Below are 17,988 nucleotides of genomic sequence, written 5' to 3'. Positions count from 1 at the left end.
ACTCTATTTACCAGCCTTTCGGAAACAGAATTAAAAACCCAGCTGCTAGAATAAAATGACACATGGAGCACAATCAAGAGAACCCTGGAAGCAAAAATTTTTGTTTGAAGACTACAGCTGGTTACTTATGATATGTGATACAGGAGGGCCAGGGAGCAGTGGGAAGTGGTAGAAGGGAAGTATATAAACCCTAGGTTAATTAAGGCGTGGTTCCCTGTAGGCTAGGGAGGGTTGCTACAGGTTAATTGGAGCACCTGTAATCAATTAAGGCCCTGTTAGAAACCTAATAAAACTCCCTGCTTCAGGCAGTCAGGGGGAAGGAAAGAGGACTGGAGCTTGGAGGTGTGCCGTGAGACTTGGAGGAACAGAAAACCGGAATAAGGGAGACCCTGCCCCAGCGTTTAAGGACTGAAGGTACTCCTATCCTAGGGGGAAGAGGGTAAGAACCTGCAAGGGTTGAGAGGGGCTGGGACTCAGAGTGAGGAGCAAACCCAGACCCCTCCCCCGCTTCCCTCCTTTACCACCTTCCTGGGCCACTAGTGGGGCCCTCGGTGCCCCAAGAGCAGGGGTAAGGGGTGGTATTTTAGCCCCCCCTCACCACCAAGAAAAGCGCAGGACCCACTATACTATATTGACCATCTTGTCACAGATATAACAGACAAATGGTCTGATTATTTGAAAATATTAGGTGCAAAGCCCTGCTTGTGGTTCGCTTCCAGTGTAACTACATCACTTGTGGTAATCTGCAAAGTAAAGTTTTGGAGCAAACAGGATTTCATTCTTCAGTATTAGATTGTGCAAGGAAGATATGTTAATCCATACTTTTTATTCTTTCATTTTTAAGTGCAGTTAAATAGTGCAGAGTGTTGTAACAGAGGTGTTTTACAAACAACTAAGGCCTGGTCTACACTACGAGTTTAGGTCGACTTTAGCCGCGTTAAATCGAATTAAGCCTGGACACGTTCACACGACGAAGCCCTTTCTTTCGACTTAAAGGGCCCTTTAAACCGGTTTCTTTACTCCACCTCCGACGAGGGGATTAGCGATAAAATCGGCCTTAGGGGGTCGGAATTGGGGTAGTGTGGACGGAATTCGACGTTATTGGCCTCCGGGAGCTATCCCACAGTGCTTCATTGTGACCGCTCTGGACAGCACTCTCAACTCAGATGCACTGGCCAGGTAGACAGGAAAAGCCCCGCGAACGTTTGAATTTCATTTCCTGTTTGCTCAGCGTGGAGAGCACAGGTGACCACGCAGAGCTCATCAGCACAGGTAACCGTGATGGAGTCCCAGGATCGCAAAAGAGCTCCAGCATGGACAGAACGGGAGGTACGGGATCTGCTCGCCATATGGGGAGATGAATCAGTGCTGGCTGAACTCTGAAGCAGTAAACGAAATGGCAAAATATTAGAAAAGGTCTCCAAGGCCATGAAGGACAGAGGCCATAACAGGGACGCACAGCAGTGCCGCGTGAAAATTAAGGAGCTAAGGCAAGCCTACCACAAAGCCAGAGAAGCAAACGGAAGGTCCGGGGCTGAGCCGCAAACATGCCGCTTCTACGCGGAGCTGCATGCCATTCTAGGGGGTGCAGCCACCACTACCCCAACCGTGTGCTATGACTCCCTCACTGGAGAAACACACAGGGAAGAGGGTTCGGAAGAGGAGGATGGAGAAAATGTAGATAGCTCACAGCCGCAAGGAAGCGGAGAAACCGGTTTCCCCAACAGCCAGGATATGTTTGTCACCCTGGACCTGGAACCAGTAACCCCCGAACTCACCGAAGACCCTGAGGGCACACAGGGGACCTCTGGTGAGTGTACCTTTGTGAATATTACACATGGTTTAAAAGCAAGCGTGTTTAATGATTAATGATTAATTTGCCCTGGCAATCGCGGCCAGTACAGCTACTGGAAAAGTCTGTTAACGTGTATGGGGATGGAGCGGAAATCCTCCAGGGACATCTCCAGAAAGCTCTCCTTCATGTACTCCCAAAGCCTTTGCAAAAGGTTTCTGGGGAGGGCTGCCTTATCCCGTCCGCCATGGTAGGACACTTTACCACGCCAGGCCAGTAGCACGTAGTCTGGAATCATTGCATAACAAAGCATGGCAGCGTATGGTCCCGGTGTTTGCTGGCATGCAGACAACATCCATTCCTTATCGCTCTTTGTTATCCTCAGGAGAGTGATATCATTCACGGTCACCTGGTTGAAATGGGGCAATTTTATTAAGGGGAAGGGACATTCAGAGGTGCCCGTTCCTGCTCTGCTGAACAGAAATATTCCCCGCTGTTAGCCACGCGGTGGGGGGGGAGGGGTGAAGTGATCATCCCAGAGAATTGGGTGTGTGGGGGAGGGGAGTTAGTTGTGTTTGTGCTGCATGTTAACACTGAAACCGCAGCCCCTCCTTTTACATTGCAAACCCATTTTAAATGGCCAACCCAACGGGTGCTTGGTATGGGAAATGAGAGCACTACTGTTTGAAACCATTCCCACATGTTAAGAAGGTTAAAAAAGCCAAAAGACTGTGTCTTACCATGGCTGCCTGCAAGCTGAAATCTGTGGCCTGGCACTGCGTGCGTGATCTCTCACACCAAACCGGCAGGCCCTCAGTATAAGAGGAAAAATGTGACCTTGTAACGAAAGCACATGTGCTGTGTAATGTGAACAGCAAAATTTAACGTGAAAGAGTGTACCCATTGTTCTCTAAAATGTGTCTTTTTTAACCACCTCTCCCTTCTCCTCCACCAGCTGCAAATGTTTCTCCTTCACAGAGGCTAGTGAAGATTAGAAAGAAAAAGCGTAGGACGCGTGATGACATGTTTACAGAACTACAGATGTCCTCCCACGCTGACAGAGCACAGCAGAATGGAGGCAGTCAATGACTGATTTCAGAAAAGCACAATATGAACGAGAGGAGAGGTGGCGTGCTGAATCGCGGGATGAACAGAGCAAGTTGCGGGCTGAAGATGATAGGTGGCGTCAGCTTGCACACAGAAGGCAAGAGTCGATGCTCCGGCTGCTGGAGCATCAAACTGATATGCTCCAGCGTATGGTTGAGCTGTAGGAAAGGCAGCAGGAGCAGAGACCGCCGCTACAGCCCCTGTGTAACCAACAGCCCTCCTCCCAAAGTTCCATAGCCTCCTCACCCAGACGCCCAAGAACACGGTGGGGGGGCCTCCGGCCACCCAGTCACTCCACCCCAGATGATTGCCCTAGCATCAGAAGACTGGCCTTCAATAAGAGTTAAAGTTTTAAACTGCAGTGTGTCCTTTTCCTTCCCTCCTCCCCCACCCATCCCGGGCTACCTTTGCAATTATCCCCCTAGTTGTGTGATGAATTAATAAAGAATGCATGAATGTGAAGTAACAATGACTTTATTGCCTCTGCAAGTGGTGCTCGAAGGGGGGAGGGTAGGGGAGGGTGGGGTGGTTGGTTTACAGGGAAGTAGAGTTAACCGGGTGGGGGGGGGGCGGAGGGTTCATCAAGGAGAAACAAACAGAAGTTTCACACCGTAGCCTGGCCAGTCACAAAACTCGTTTTCAAAGCTTCTCTGATGCGCACCGCGCCCTGCTGTGAACCTCTAACCACCCTGGTGTCTGGCTGCGCGTAATCAGCGGCCAGGCGATTTGCCTCGACCTCCCACCCCGCCATAAATGTCTCCCCCTTACTCTCACAGATATTGTGGAGCGCACAGCAAGCAGCAATAACAATGGGGATATTCTTTTCGCTAAGGTCTGAGCGAGTCAGTAAGCTGCGCCAGCGCGCTTTTAAACGTCCAAATGCACATTCCACCACCATTCGGCACTTGCTCAGCCTGTAGTTGCACAGGTCCTGACTCCTGTCCAGGCTGCCTGTGTACGTCTTCATGAGCCATGGCATTAAGGGGTAGGCTGGGTCCCCAAGGATCACGATAGGCATTTCAACATCCCCAACGGTTATTTTCTGGTCCGGGAAGAAAGTCCCTTCCTCCAGCTTTCGAAACAGAGCAGAGTGCCTAAAGACGCGAGCATCATGTACCTTTCCCGGCCATCCCACGTTGATGTTGGTGAAACGTCCCTTGTGATCCACCAGGGCTTGCAGCAACATTGAAAAGTACCCCTTGCGGTTTATGTACTCGGTGGCTTGGTGCTCCGGTGACAAGATAGGGATATGGGTTCCGTCTATCGCCCCACCACAGTTTGGGAATCCCATTGCAGCAAAGCCATCCACTATGGCCTGCACGTTTCCCAGAGTCACTACCCTTGATATCACCAGGTCTTTCATTGCCCTGGCAACTTGGATCACAGCAGCCCCCACAGTAGATTTGCCCACTCCAAATTGATTCCCGACTGACCGGTAGCTGTCTGGCGTTGCAAGCTTCCACAGGGCTATCGCCACTCGCTTCTCAACTGTGAGGGCTGCTCTCATCCTGGTATTCTGGCGCTTCAGGGCAGGGGAAAGCAAGTCACAAAGTTCCATGAAAGTGCCCTTACGCATGCGAAAGTTTCGCAGCCACTGGGAATCGTCCCACACCTGCAGCACGATGCGGTCCCACCAGTCTGTGCTTGTTTCCCGGGCCCAGAATCGGCGTTCCATGGCATGAACCTGCCCCAGGAACACCATGATTTCCACATTGCTGGGGCCTATGCCTTGTGAGAGGTCTATGTCCATGTCAATTTCCTCATCACTCTCGTGGCCGCGCTGCAATCGCCTCCTTGGCTGGTCCTGGTTTTGCTTTGGCATGTTCTGGCTCTGCATATACTCCAGGACAATGCGCGTGCTGTTCATAGTGCTCATAATTGCCGTGGTGATCTGAGCGGGCTCCATGATCCCAGTGCTAGCTATGGCGTCTGGTCTGAAAAAAGGCGCGAAACTAGTATCTGACGGACCAGGGGAAGGAGGGAGGGAGGGAGGGAGGGAGGGGCGAGTGACGACATGGCGTACAGGTACAGGGAATTAAAATCAACAGAGGTGGCTGTGCATCAGGGAGAAACACAAACAACTGTCACACAGAATGGCCCCCCCCAAAGATTGAACTCAAAAGCCTGGGTTTAGCAGGCCGTTGATTTGACGGAGGGAGGGGGAAGCAAATGAATACAGAACAAATCTATTTTTTACATCTTAAGACGACGGTGCAGCATGACTGATAGCCCTCGGCATCTTCTGGGTGCTTGGCAGCAAATACTGGGCGCTTGGCAGTTATAGCCACATTTTTCCTGTATGATGACGATGGCCTTCAGGCCTATTGCACGATCTGCTGCTCAGGGAAGACTCTGCTAACGTGCAATGATCCAACAGGGCGCTTGGCAGAAAATGGCATACTACGACTGATAGCCATCATCGTCATTGTGAAAGCAGCAGAATATGACTGGGGGGACTGGGGGACATACGGAGTTCCAGCCACTGCTGTACGACGATGACGGTTACCAGTCGTAATAAACCATCTACTGCCAAAAGGCAAAAGGCAAGGGCTGGTGCAATGCAGCCCTACGGCTGCCAGCACCCAGATCGCCGATGAAGACTACCAGTCATGCTGCACCGTCTACCGCCAAAAGGCAGTTAGCTGCTGCTGCTGTGTAGCAATGCAGTCCCACGTCTGCCGGCACCCAGATGACATATGGTGACGGTGAGCTGAGCTGAGCGGGCTCCATGCTTGCCGTGGTATGTTGTCTGCACAGGTAACCCAGGTAAAAAGGCGCAAATCTATTGTCTGCCGTTGCTCTGACGGAGGGGGAGGGGCCTGACGACATGTACCCAGAACCCCCGCGACACTGTTTTGCATCATTCGGGCATTGGGATCTCAACCCAGAATTCCAATGGGCGGCGGAGACTGCGGGAACTCTGGGATAGCTACCCATAGTGCAATGCTCCGGAAGTCGACGCTAGCCTCGGTACGTGGACGCGGTCCGCCGACTAGAGCACTTAGAGCATTTTATGTGGGGACACACACAATCGGCTGTATACAACCGATTTCTATAAAACCGGCTTCTATTAATTCGACCTAATTTCGCAGTGTAGACATACCCTAAGTCTCACATCCCTGGGAGTTACAGAAGTACTGTATGGTACTTGGCTGGATTCTCCAGCAAACTAAGACCACTCTGCATGGCCATGGTCCAAAGTGGCCTTAAAGCAGCTGGCGATCGCCAGTGTCATAGCCCCTGCACAGGCGAACTTTGCACTGATGGCATTCTGGCAGAGATGGCTCCAATGCTTTCTTCACCAGCCACCCCACCTTCACCCCTCAGGGAAGCTTATTTTAAATTGGACCAATGTCCATGTCAGTTTGCAAACTATCATCAGGATCACCTGTCGGAATATGTTACTTCAGTTTTAAATCAGCATTTTTGTACCACCTGGCACTATAGAATGCAAAGAGAAAATGAGGATTATACAATTCTCATTGATCTTCACCAGCCAGTTTACACTTCCTTGTTTTAAACACTATTTGCCTTTAAAACCAACGTCGAAATTGCAAACACTTATATTTCCTGGAGGAGGATCAGAATACTTCAGAGGAAACAAGAGCATAGTCTCCACTTCATGTTTTGTGGTGAGGTAATAAAGAAACTGAAAATACCTGTATCCTTAACTTACATTATATCATTCATACATACATACGTGGCTGCTAATCTTTTGAGAAATTTGTCATAACTTAATTGATGGGTTTCTTTTTTTACAACTTAGTGTTTCTCACTCCAGACTTGATTCTGTGCAATTAATATGGCGTTCATGAGTTGAGTCAGAAACCTAGCCCCGTCAGGAAATTGCTTGTGCATACTTCTCAGTGACTCTGTCTGAGAACTCGTAGGAGGCTGTTGATACTGAAGAACATGATTCAGATGACCAAATGCAACATCATATTGGTTGGATCTATTTTTGGTTGGACCTCTCATGAGCTATGTGGTCAACCCAGCCTCATGAAAATAAATGGGATTATTTTCACCATTCATCATTTGTAGAGTTTCCCCACATACTTACTTAAATGTGTCTGTCTCTAGGTGATTCGGCAGAAGAAATTGACCTGACTGTGGTTTACCAAGCAGCTGCTAATGGCGACGTCAACACGCTGACTGCAGTGATTCGTGAAGATCCTTCAATATTAGAATGCTGCGACAGCGAGGGTAAAACTGTTTAGATTGTTCCCAATGGGTTAATCAATACAATATGTGATTGAGCTATCATCTTTTTTCCATTTTTAATATTGACTTTAAAAATTAGTGAAACATCGTAAGTAGAATTATATCTAGTTTTCCCCTTTATGAGCAGTAGAACGGGAAATTGGTATTTTCTTTGGGATATCCGTTGGGAATATGCATTTTTGGATGTCCCTGGATGGCCATAAAATAATATTGTTCTTCCTCCTTACAAGTTTATTTATTTACCTATAAATAAAAATATCCCGTGTATTAGACAGTGGACATGAGACACAAAGTCCTCTGCCATGAATTTATATTGTTTGTCATAGGAAGAGAAATACTGGAAAGTTGCTGAAATTTCAGGGGAGGATGGAGAAATCATTTATTCTAGTCAAATCCAAATTATATATATTTGTGGACATCTTAAAGACTCATTTGGCCAAATTTTAAAAAGTGGACACCAGCAGTTATTTGTGCTTGCTGAATATGGGCATAGGTACAAACAGACAATTAATAAAATGGTAACATATGCAGTTCCTTGCCAAAAGAGCAATTGCATGTATAATTACCTGTTTTATGCTTGAAGCTGCATACTTTTTTTCTATTCAGGTTCTCGTGCCATGCCTGACATGGTGCCATCTGAGTTACTTGGTTGTCTTTACAGGCATGTATTTTCCAAGTGAATCTGAACCAGAGAACTTTGAAAGCTTGTCCCTTGAAGTATTTTGTGTTCAATCAAGAGTCTAGTTTTTACCACAGTGGCATTTTCCCAGGATTAGCATGAAAATTGCAGGGTTCCCAATCATTTAAATACTGAAGAAATACTGGTCCCAGGCAGGAAAGAAGGAAGGTATATGCAAAAGCTAACCTGCTTGCACTATCTAACTGGATGAGACACTGCGTAATTCAAATCCTAACTAGTACATTAGGCTTAGATTGTGAAATCTATTTAATTAATTAGTATCTATTTCCCCCCCAAGGTTGTACCCCCTTGATGCATGCTGTTTCGGGACGCCAAGTCGATACAGTGAAATTGCTGTTGAAGATGGGAGCAAATATTAATACTCAAGATGCCTGTGGACGCACCAGTTTATCTCTTGCAACATATATGGTACCAAGACTTCTGTCTGTTACAGAGCACTTTGGGAGGGCAAGAGGGTGAAGTAATAGACTAATTTTGAGAATAAGACTTGTGTGGTCCTAGAGAGCTGTGCAAAGAACAGTGCTTCACTGAGACATTTTCAGCTAGAAAATGTGTCTAAAGTATCAGAATGGGCAATCGGTTCAAACATATTAAATATGCGTGTTGTTTTCAAGAATAGACATTTCCTTTGCCAGATATTTTCAAAAAATCCTGTGATTAGTAACATGCTGTGTTTTCCCTTCCTCTTTTCCTGAAGGGGGAAAAAACATCTGTTGAAAAAAATAAATGACTGGAAAACATTCCAGTCACTCAGGCTGGCCTCATGGCTTCAGAGTTCCCCCGTTTTAGCTGAACTTCTTATCCTTACGGTCTCTAAGGCTAAACAGGAGGCATAAGATAGGATGACAATTTGCTTTCCCACCCCAAAAGGTTAATTAAGTTATAGCGTGACCAGTGCCACAAAATTTACATAGGCTAAAACCCCCATGGATGTCCTAAGGATTAGGCTCATGATCCTTTGCAATTTAATCAGGTGTCTGAGGTAGGGAGAGTGAATCATTGTAATATACTTCCGTGGTTAGCGTTAAAGAGACAACGAGAGTAAGACTTGGATGCATGGGGAAATTTCAGATCCATGAGCCTTATGTGAGTGTGCTACATGTGATTTAAATTTGTGGGTGGTGGTTTCTATGCTGTATGTAGTATGAGACCTAGTGAGAATCTGGGTGTGATGTCTGCCCAGAGGATTGACTTCAATGGGATTGCATGTGTTAGGGTTACCATATTTCAGCAAGCAAAAAAGAGGATGGGAGGAGCCCCGCCCTAGCCCCGCCCCTGTCCTGCCCTAGCCCCGCCCCTGCCCCTCCCACTTCCCCCCCTCAGAACCCCCAACCCTCCCCCCGCTCCTTGTCCCCTGACTGCCCCCTCCTGGGACCCCTGCCCCTAACTGCCCCCCAGGACTCCACCCCCTACCTAAGCCTCCCTGCCTCTTGTCCCCTGACTGCCCCCTCCTGAGACCCTCCCCCCATCCTAACTGGCCCCCTAGGACTCTACCCCCTACCTGTACCCTGACTGCCCCAACCCTTATCCACACGCCCCACCCCCAGACAGACCCCTGGGACTCCCATGCCCCATCCAACCACTCTCCACCCCCTGACAGCCCCCCCCAGAACTCCCGACCCATCTAAACCCCTCTGCTCCCTGTCCCCTGACTGCTCTGATCCCTCTCCCCACCCCTGCCACCTGACAGCCCCTCCAGAACTCCCAAACACCCCCCCCCCCGTTCCTTGTCCCCTGACTGCCCCCTCCTGGGACCCCTGCTCCTAACTGCCCTCCAGAACCTCACCCCCTACCTAAGCCTCTCTGTTCCTTGTCCCCTAACTGCCCCCTCCTAAGACCCCCCCCAAATGCCCCCCAGCACCCTACCCCCTACCTTTACCCTGACTGCCCAAAACCTTATCCACACCCCCACCCCCAGAAAGCCACTCCCGACCCCCCCCATCTCTTGACTGCCCCCTCCAGAACCTCCCTGTCCCTTCTCCGACCCCCTGGCTCCCTTGTTGTTGGCCTTCGCCTAATGTCTCTGTGAGCTTGCTCAGGAACTGCCTGAGCCGTTCCTCCCGGCACGCTGGGGAGCGGGGGAGGAGCTCCAGACTGCCAGAGGCAATCTGGGACTGCAGGGAGGGAGGGATCTCAGCTGCAGGGGGGAGGAGGGGCACTCTCTGGCTGTCGGAGCCCCATGTAAGTGGCACCATCCGTCCGGCTGCCCTGTTAGCCGAGCGCGCTCTGCATGGGGGGGGAGTCCGGACATTTACAAATTCCCCCCGGACGCTATTTTTAGCTCAAAAAGCCGGACATGTCCGGGGGAATCCGGACGAATGGTAACCCTAGCATGTGTGCATGAATGCAACTGAGTGCTGGAATTAGCCCAGTTTGCAAACTTCCCTGCAACAAAACTTTGATCAGTGGGCAACACAAGGGTGCTTTAATTCCCTCATTCCATCTCTCCCCAGGAAATACTGCTCATGCTTGGCAGGCAGATGACTTGAGCTGCAGGGGAGTGACCCTGCAGAGGCCCCAGTTTGAGAAAAGCACTTAAGCACGTTTGACTTCCTTTGGACTCAAGCACATGCCAAAATACTTTGCTCAGTGAGAACCAGAGTGTTCATTTGTTTTGGTTTGTTTTTGAAGGTGACAGTACAGCATTTTACTCCCGTCAGTGACCAGTCCCCATAAATGATGGTGCCATTTTCAGTATAACACTTCTATTTCAACTCTATAAAAAGCCACTTGCTAAAACAAGAAGGAATTGCTGAAAGCAAAACCTAAAATAACTCCAATTCTCAGGCTTTTCATATCGATTTACTACCTGTGGTAACCTCTTATAAAGAAAATGAGATCAAATGCTCAGGCTCTTGGCTGACTCCCATTTAATTAAAATCCATATGCAGGAATGTACATAAGACTTTCTAGTACAACAGCAATTAGCAACATTTTCAGTGCCATGTTTACTGCAAATCTTAAAACAGCCCTCCAGCCCCACCACAGCCAAAGAAAGGCCAAAATGCAGTGGAACTAAAAATTACAACAGTGGATGGATGGACCAATCCAGGACTTGAACCAAACATGAACCATCTTTGAAGCCCTAACAGGATGTTTTTCTGAAACCAAGGGACACATCCTCAGCTGGTGTAAACAGAATTACACCAGCTGAGGATCTGGCCCCAAATCTTCTCTGTTCCTCTTTGACCTTCAGTACTTTCTTTCCTAGGGGTGGCTTGAAGGCTGTGTCAGTCTGCTCCGAAATGGTGCCAAGCAGAACATACCTGATAAAAATGGGAGACTGCCACTGCATGCTGCTACTGCAGAGCCTAATGTGAGGTAAGCCCCCATATTAAAAGGGCGTTTGCTTATTTGAGTAAAACATCTCCTTGGTCCGGTACATAGTCACCAAAAGACCATGGAGATTGACTGATTGGAGGCAGCGTAGGCAGGCAAGCTAGCTGTGGCAATTACTCTTGTGATTTGCTATTTCATCTGGTGATTATCATACATTTAAATGAAGAGGCTATTGGGACTTTAGACCTAAGTCTAGGGCTCTTTGTGCTGCACTTGTTTTACAGGAACATGTTCAGGCAGGGTGAAGAATCTGATTTAAACCTCACAAAAGCAATGGAACTCAGAATGGAGGCTGAAGCTCCAGATTTCCCACAGTGAACAATCACCACCAACGTGATCAAGCCGTCCTCTATACTAGAAATACCACAGGAAATTTGTTCCCATGATAGTTCAATGCTGTATTTTCCCTAGCTAACTTGGTGCCAGTGTTCAGGGTGTTCTTCTTTAACTCAAGCTTCAGCATGATTTACAAATGCAGGTCTCCCAACAGGAGTCACAAAAGCAGTTGCCCTGCCCGCTATGTCCACTGCATATTATATAAATTAAATGTTATAGGTTATATGCTAAAGCAGAGGTTCCCAAAATGTGGTTCTTGCTCGTGGTTAATGGAGTGGTGGCTGGTCACATGGTTCTGGCTCCTCGTTTCCAGCTGCATTAAAAGACAGTTAAAAATGAATTAAATATCTTCCTAATGTTACTTTCTCGTGTAAGTAATTGCTACAGCTGCCACAATATTATATGGATGATGTTAATGGCATTAAATAATAAATATTTGTATTAGAATTTATTAGTATTATAGTGCCCTGGAGCCCCAGTCATAGAACATGTTTCTGTTATATAACGTGTATATATAATTTATTGTTTTGAATATAATAGTTTATTATTGGGAGGGGAGGCAACCTGTGGGATTATGAATGGGAGGAAAGTTGTCCAAAAGACCAACTTTGTTAAGATTTGGTTCATTCTATGGAAAGTAGTTTTAAAGGATCAGGTAAGATGTAATACAGTTGATTTTTGACAACTGTTACTAAAGATGTATCAAAAAGTCTGAAGGGCAGTTCTCCAAAGCAAGTCACAAGCAAATGTGCTATTTGTATCATAGTTTCCTTTGTGAACAGGAATGCTTCTTAAAGCCTTTCAAGTCCTGATTTATATAAGCTGATTAAATTCATGCAAAATCTCTCCTGAGTAAATCATTTATGGGTAGCTGAAAAAGGCTGGTTGAAAATGTAAGTTGCAAGAAACCCATAGAACTTAGTGGCGGTTTGACACATCTGAAGCAGCAAAGCTGTAACTTGATGTTCAAGTTACAGGTGAGTATTGTGACAGTCTATAATATCTCCGTATGTATTAATTTTGCACCTTCATAATTGTTTTTCATGCATCACTTGGATGGTACAGTTGGAAGGTTTCAGAGCAAGAGTGCATTATCATCACACAAAGCCTCCGAAGAGAAAAGGCTATGTTTGTGCAACGCTGCACATGCAGATATTAGAAAGGAAACAGTAATTTACTTTAACAGCAGCACACAGAGTTCCCTGAAGTTTTTTCACAGTCCCCATGGAAACAAGCAGACCTTTGTTCCACACAGGAGTGTGCCAGCTGCTCAGCTCTTTTTCTTCTGTCTTATTAGCCCAAGTCAACAAAATTAGTTCTGGATATGATTGCCCTGTTACCAGAAGGCACAGTTGGAGTGCCATACCCATTAGTGAAATTTTCCTTTGTACTCATTTTTGCTCTCTGCCAACTATTTAGATTTGAAAGGAAGACAAAATGCAGTGGCTAATTATGAAGTGCTTCCTCATCTGAGTTTAAGAACTGGCAGCCCATTGTTATGAGTCAATGCGCTGGAGGAATAGTTAGCAGCACACAGACCACACTGAAATCGACAGGCTGTAATCAGTCCATTTAAACACTTCAGGCACAAGGGCTGGCAAATTTTTAAACTTCAATATGTGTTTCGTAGAGTGGCTGAGCCTTCAGTGAGAAATGGAATAAAAGGACCCTGCTGACTCTCCACATGCTACATGTGTAGTTAAAATTAGCACCGCTCATCTGTGTGGTTGCAGAATTTCAGCGTTGGGGGGGGGTTGTATGTATATTTACACACACATACATACTAATTTCATCGATTACATCCCATGTTAATTTGTGGAACTATGTAACAAATTACAGAGCCATGTGATAGATGAATTTATCAAGCACCTTTTGATCACCTCTCCTTCTTTCTACCCACTAATCCATTTCCACCTGGACTTATTTTAATATACCAAACTTCTGAGCTGTCAGTCTGGGGTTTTATTACTTATATCAGTTTACTGCAAAAATGTTTCTTCTGCTTCCCACCAAAAAAAAAAAATCTACACCCTTTAACGCCCAGAACAGGTAAGATTCAGGCCTGCAGCAATCTCAAAATGACCTGACTTTTAAGTCCATTATAACATGGGCTGACTATGCAATTGGCTGCATGCCTCAGGAAAGGGCTGTAACACCCGTTTGCTTTTTAGTGATCATACCAGTCTGAGTCCAGGCCCTGGTGTTGCATTGGCAGAATATTTTTAATTGATTTAATACTTTTGAAGAGAGTATCTGGTTAGAAAAGAATCTGGGGGTGTTACACCCTAGTTCTGCCACGTTGGTACGTCACTTCCGAGCAAATCATTTTTTTGCCCCCTTGGAGAATTGTAACTTCTGCAAATGATCACTAAGCAGTTTCAAATGCAGCATCTTTAAAACAGTTGTACTGTCTAATAGCTTGCAATCCATGACTGCAGAATGATTTTTTTCAGGCTTAATGCACAAACAGCTAAATAAATGGCAGGACTGCATTTCATTATAGGTTTGTGTGGCAGAGCTCTGGGCGACAGCATCTGTACCAGGTCTCTGATCACTGGATCACCAATTACATTGCCATGGAGTAAACCTGAGAGGAAAAGCTGTGCCTAGTAATTGACAGATTGGGATGGGCTGAGAAGAGCCCCAAAGGCTAATTAGCCCATTACCCAAGAGGTAGAAAAGGCACAAGAAGGATGTGCTCAGGGGGAAGGAAGAGACTGGCGGGCCCATTAGGGTCTGAGTCTGGAACTGACTGACTGGAGGTGTGTATGCTATTGTAAATATAGACCTGCAAACATTTATAAGGGTGGTGAGAAGAAGACTGTGAATGAATTGCACAAGGTGTTTGACCAGAAGAAGGTCTCTGGGTGGTTTGTGGCTAGAAAAGAGACAGGAGTGGGATGATGCTGCAGGGTCACAGTTGGCTATATTTTTGCAATCCACACTGCTAAAGTTAATCATACATCCACCTGAGCTTTACCTGTTTTCAGATGAGCATGAGGTATACCACAGGAATACTGTAGAAGAATGATAGGCTTTGAATTTATCAAATGGTGTTTATAGAATGGTATGAAATAACTAATGTTCTAATTTTGGACATGTATTTATTGCTTTAGTTACATAGCCTGTCTTCTGTTAAACCTAAGACTGATAGAACACATTCTAGGACAACTTGATGCAGAAAATATACTGTAAGCAATTCAGGATTGCCCAGCTAAGAAGTGGAGTAAAAGATTTCAAAGGAGAGAAGAGCCTTTCTCTTGTATTTTGTTTGAAGGGGGAGCAAGTACTCTCACATAACTCACCATGACTTGGGTGAGCATTATGGTCCCAATCTGACAATGGGCTTCTGCTAGCACAGACCCTTCCGTCTGCCAGTGTCACATGGATTCTACTCTGGTATAAGGGTCTATGTTGGCTGATTCCGATACAAGATATGAGGTTGTGACAAGATTGTCTGGATAACCCTGCCATCTCCACACTTTAATGAATGCTCAGCGCCCTTCTATAAAACATAATTCTGCCTCCTCCAAATCCAGTGACTTCAGACTATTTTCAGAGTTAACTGCAGTAATTGATAGGTGATTATAAAAATCCTGGGGCAAAATCTTTCAGGTTATAAAACATTGCTCCACCTACAGCCTGGTCTACACTATACAGTTAGGTCAATGTAAGGCAGCTTATGTCAACCCGATTATGTCAGTGTACACACTACTGCCTGGTCCTGCTGATGTAAGTGCCCTACTATATAAACATAATAACTCCACCTCCATGAGAAGCGTAGGGCTTATGTCGGTGTAGTTAGGGCGACGCAGTGTCTGTGTAGACACTATGGCCTGGTCTACACTGGGGGGAGGGGATCGAGCTAAGATACGCAACTTCAGCTACAAGAATAGCGTAGCTGAAGTCGATGTATCTTAGTTCGACTTATCTCGCATCCTCATGGTGCAGGGTCGATTGCCGTGGCTCCCCCGTCGACTTTGCTTCTGCCTCTCGCCGAGCTGGAGTTCAGCAGTCAACAGGAGAGCGATCGGGGATCGATTTATCGCGTCTACACTATACTCGATAAATCGATCCCCAATAGATCGATCGCTACCCGCCGATCCAGCGGGTAGTGTAGACGTACCCTATGTTACTTACGTCAGCTGTTGGCTGTCTTGTCAATTTCAGGGCTCCATAACGTGAAAAACCAACATCTCATGTGGAGAGAATAGTTAGAACTATTACACAACATGGGAGTGTTTATAGTAAACAGATGTAGTGCTCCATAAACTCCCGTTTATGGCATAATAATTGCCTTACTCCCACCAGAGAGACTGTGACCCGTAATCTAACCCTGTCTCTGTGTGTGCGTGCGTATAGGGGCTTCTTAATCAAAGAATACAAAAGTGTAATAGGAAGGTAATAAATTTGCATTTATGTTTGTTTAAAACTTTAAAACAGGATCACAATGAATAGTTCTTTTGATTTCTAGGCTATAAAAATGGCTCAGGCATTCACTACATTCTGATATATTAATGCCCATTTACTATTTTGGAAACTAGCACTGGAATTATTCCTGATTGTATCCGCTTTTGCACTTGTGTAGAGGTGATCTCTGATTCCAAGTGTTGAGTTTGTGTTTTGGTTTTAGTTAGACATAGAGTAAGCCACGAACTTCAGAACTGGATCTGGGTTTGGCTTTCAAACATGAACACGTACCAGATCTGGGGTTCTGGTTCACATCCATCACTGCTATTAATTTTGCTTTCAATTGGGGGTTCTGTTTTCTCTAAAAACCTCTCATCCAGTTTTAGCCTTGAATGTAGCATTTTAAATATATCTTTGCTTCCACAGGCTTCTAACAGTGCTGCTGCAGCAATCGCATCTAAGTGACATTAATCATCGGGACAATGAGGTGAGTAAACATGCACCAGCTGTAATGGTCCCGTGTAGCAGGTAATATGCTTCCCTGTCACCTAAAATGGGTCCACAGAACTACTGATTTTATTATAGTAAATTATAATTAGGGTTGTCAATCGCAATTAATGCCTGCGATTAACTGAAAACAAAATTAAAGCGTTAATCACATTCCTCTGGGTGGGGAGGGAGGCATCCACTGCAGGAGGGGGCCTGACGCTCCAGCCCACAGCTTGGGGGCAGTGAAGGGGGCTGAAGCCCCAAGCTGAGCTGGAGCCCCGCATCCGAGAGATGCTGGAGCCCCAAGAGCAACTGAAGCCCAGAGCCCCGCACCCTGAAGTGGGGAAGCCCCGTGCCCTGAGGGGGGGGGGGGGTTTGAAGATAGGGGGGGTCACAATTTTTTCTAGTGGGGAGGGTCAAAAAATATATATATATATATTTTTTGTCCAAACAGGGTCGCCACCACAAAAAGTTTGATAAAATGCTGTCATAGAGAGTAGTGGCCTGGCAAGCCCACGCTACCTGCATCAACCTTCCCCGCCCCTCCCTCCATCCCCGGCCCCACTGCATACCAAGTCGAGGTAAAATCCACCCTCCCTTGCAAACGAGGGCTCACTCTGCTGAAGGGAGTTTTATGTAAAAATAATAATTCTACATTTGTAAGTTCAACTTTCATGATAGAGATTGCACTACAGTACTTGTATGAGTTGAACTGAAAAATACTATTTATCTTTTTTACAGTGCAAATATTTGTAATAAAAATAATATAAAGGGAGCACTGTACACTTTGTATTCTGTGTTGTAATTGAAATCAATATATTTGAAAATATAGAAAACATCCAAAAATATTTAAATAAATGGGTATTCTATTCTTTAACAGTGCGATTAAAACTGCGATTAACTGCAATTAATTTTTTTTAATCGCTTGACAGCCCTAATTATAATATTTTGCACTGATCTAGCACCTCTCATCTAATGGCCTCAGAGCACTTTACAGAAGCCGGTTTCATTTTTCACCGTTTATATACATGGTGGATTGCCTCACCATGGATCTCCTGGCTGACTACTCTCAAATGGAGCTGGCAGATGCAAATGGAATCTGGGCTGATAAACCCACTCCCTCCACATGCCACCAGTTATGTTTCCCTGTACATCCTTCCTACCTCACTTGCCAAGATAGGGATTTCTTTGCTTATTTTCAAGTTAGACAGATTCTCTGCTTCACTGAGCATCTCACTATCAGGCAGATGGTTCTTGGGAGATCTGCCTGAAGCCCTGTTGTAGGTTACAGCAACCATTTTATGCCAGATTGCTATGGTCCTTAATCATACACCAACTAAATATACCCCTGTGCCAGGGAGATGGATTAGATATGCTGGCTCCACATCCCACACCAGAGGAACTCGCAGTTTGCCACATCTGGCTGCTTACTTGCTCCATCCATTCAGCACAAAGGAGCCAGAACACAACAGAGAATCCGGTGCATTGTTTCAACTGTGTGTCTTCCAGCCCGGCAGCAGCTTGAGGACATTGCTGAAGGGCACTAACTTGCAAATTTCCTTCCTGCCTTGTACTTCGTGCCCATTTGCACTGT

The 17,988-nt window shown here is 46.1% G+C and overlaps 1 protein-coding gene across 1 annotated transcript in view; it reads left to right on the top strand.

Annotated features, from left to right (window-relative positions):
• The window catches only part of ANKRD55 (ankyrin repeat domain 55), a 71,595-nt gene that overhangs the window by 17,619 nt on the left and 35,988 nt on the right, over positions 1-17,988 (top strand). Inside the window, exons 2-5 of the mRNA XM_065406672.1 lie at positions 6,980-7,102; positions 8,098-8,228; positions 11,032-11,141; positions 16,332-16,392. Coding sequence (XP_065262744.1) covers positions 6,980-7,102; positions 8,098-8,228; positions 11,032-11,141; positions 16,332-16,392 — 425 coding nt within the window. The remainder of the gene's footprint in view (positions 1-6,979; positions 7,103-8,097; positions 8,229-11,031; positions 11,142-16,331; positions 16,393-17,988) is intronic.

Source organism: Emys orbicularis, chromosome 6, assembly GCF_028017835.1.
Source record: "Emys orbicularis isolate rEmyOrb1 chromosome 6, rEmyOrb1.hap1, whole genome shotgun sequence".
In the NCBI taxonomy this organism is placed as follows: domain Eukaryota; kingdom Metazoa; phylum Chordata; order Testudines; family Emydidae; genus Emys; species Emys orbicularis.
Note: the sequence above shows the minus strand (reverse complement) of the source record. Positions and strands in the feature narration are given on the sequence as shown.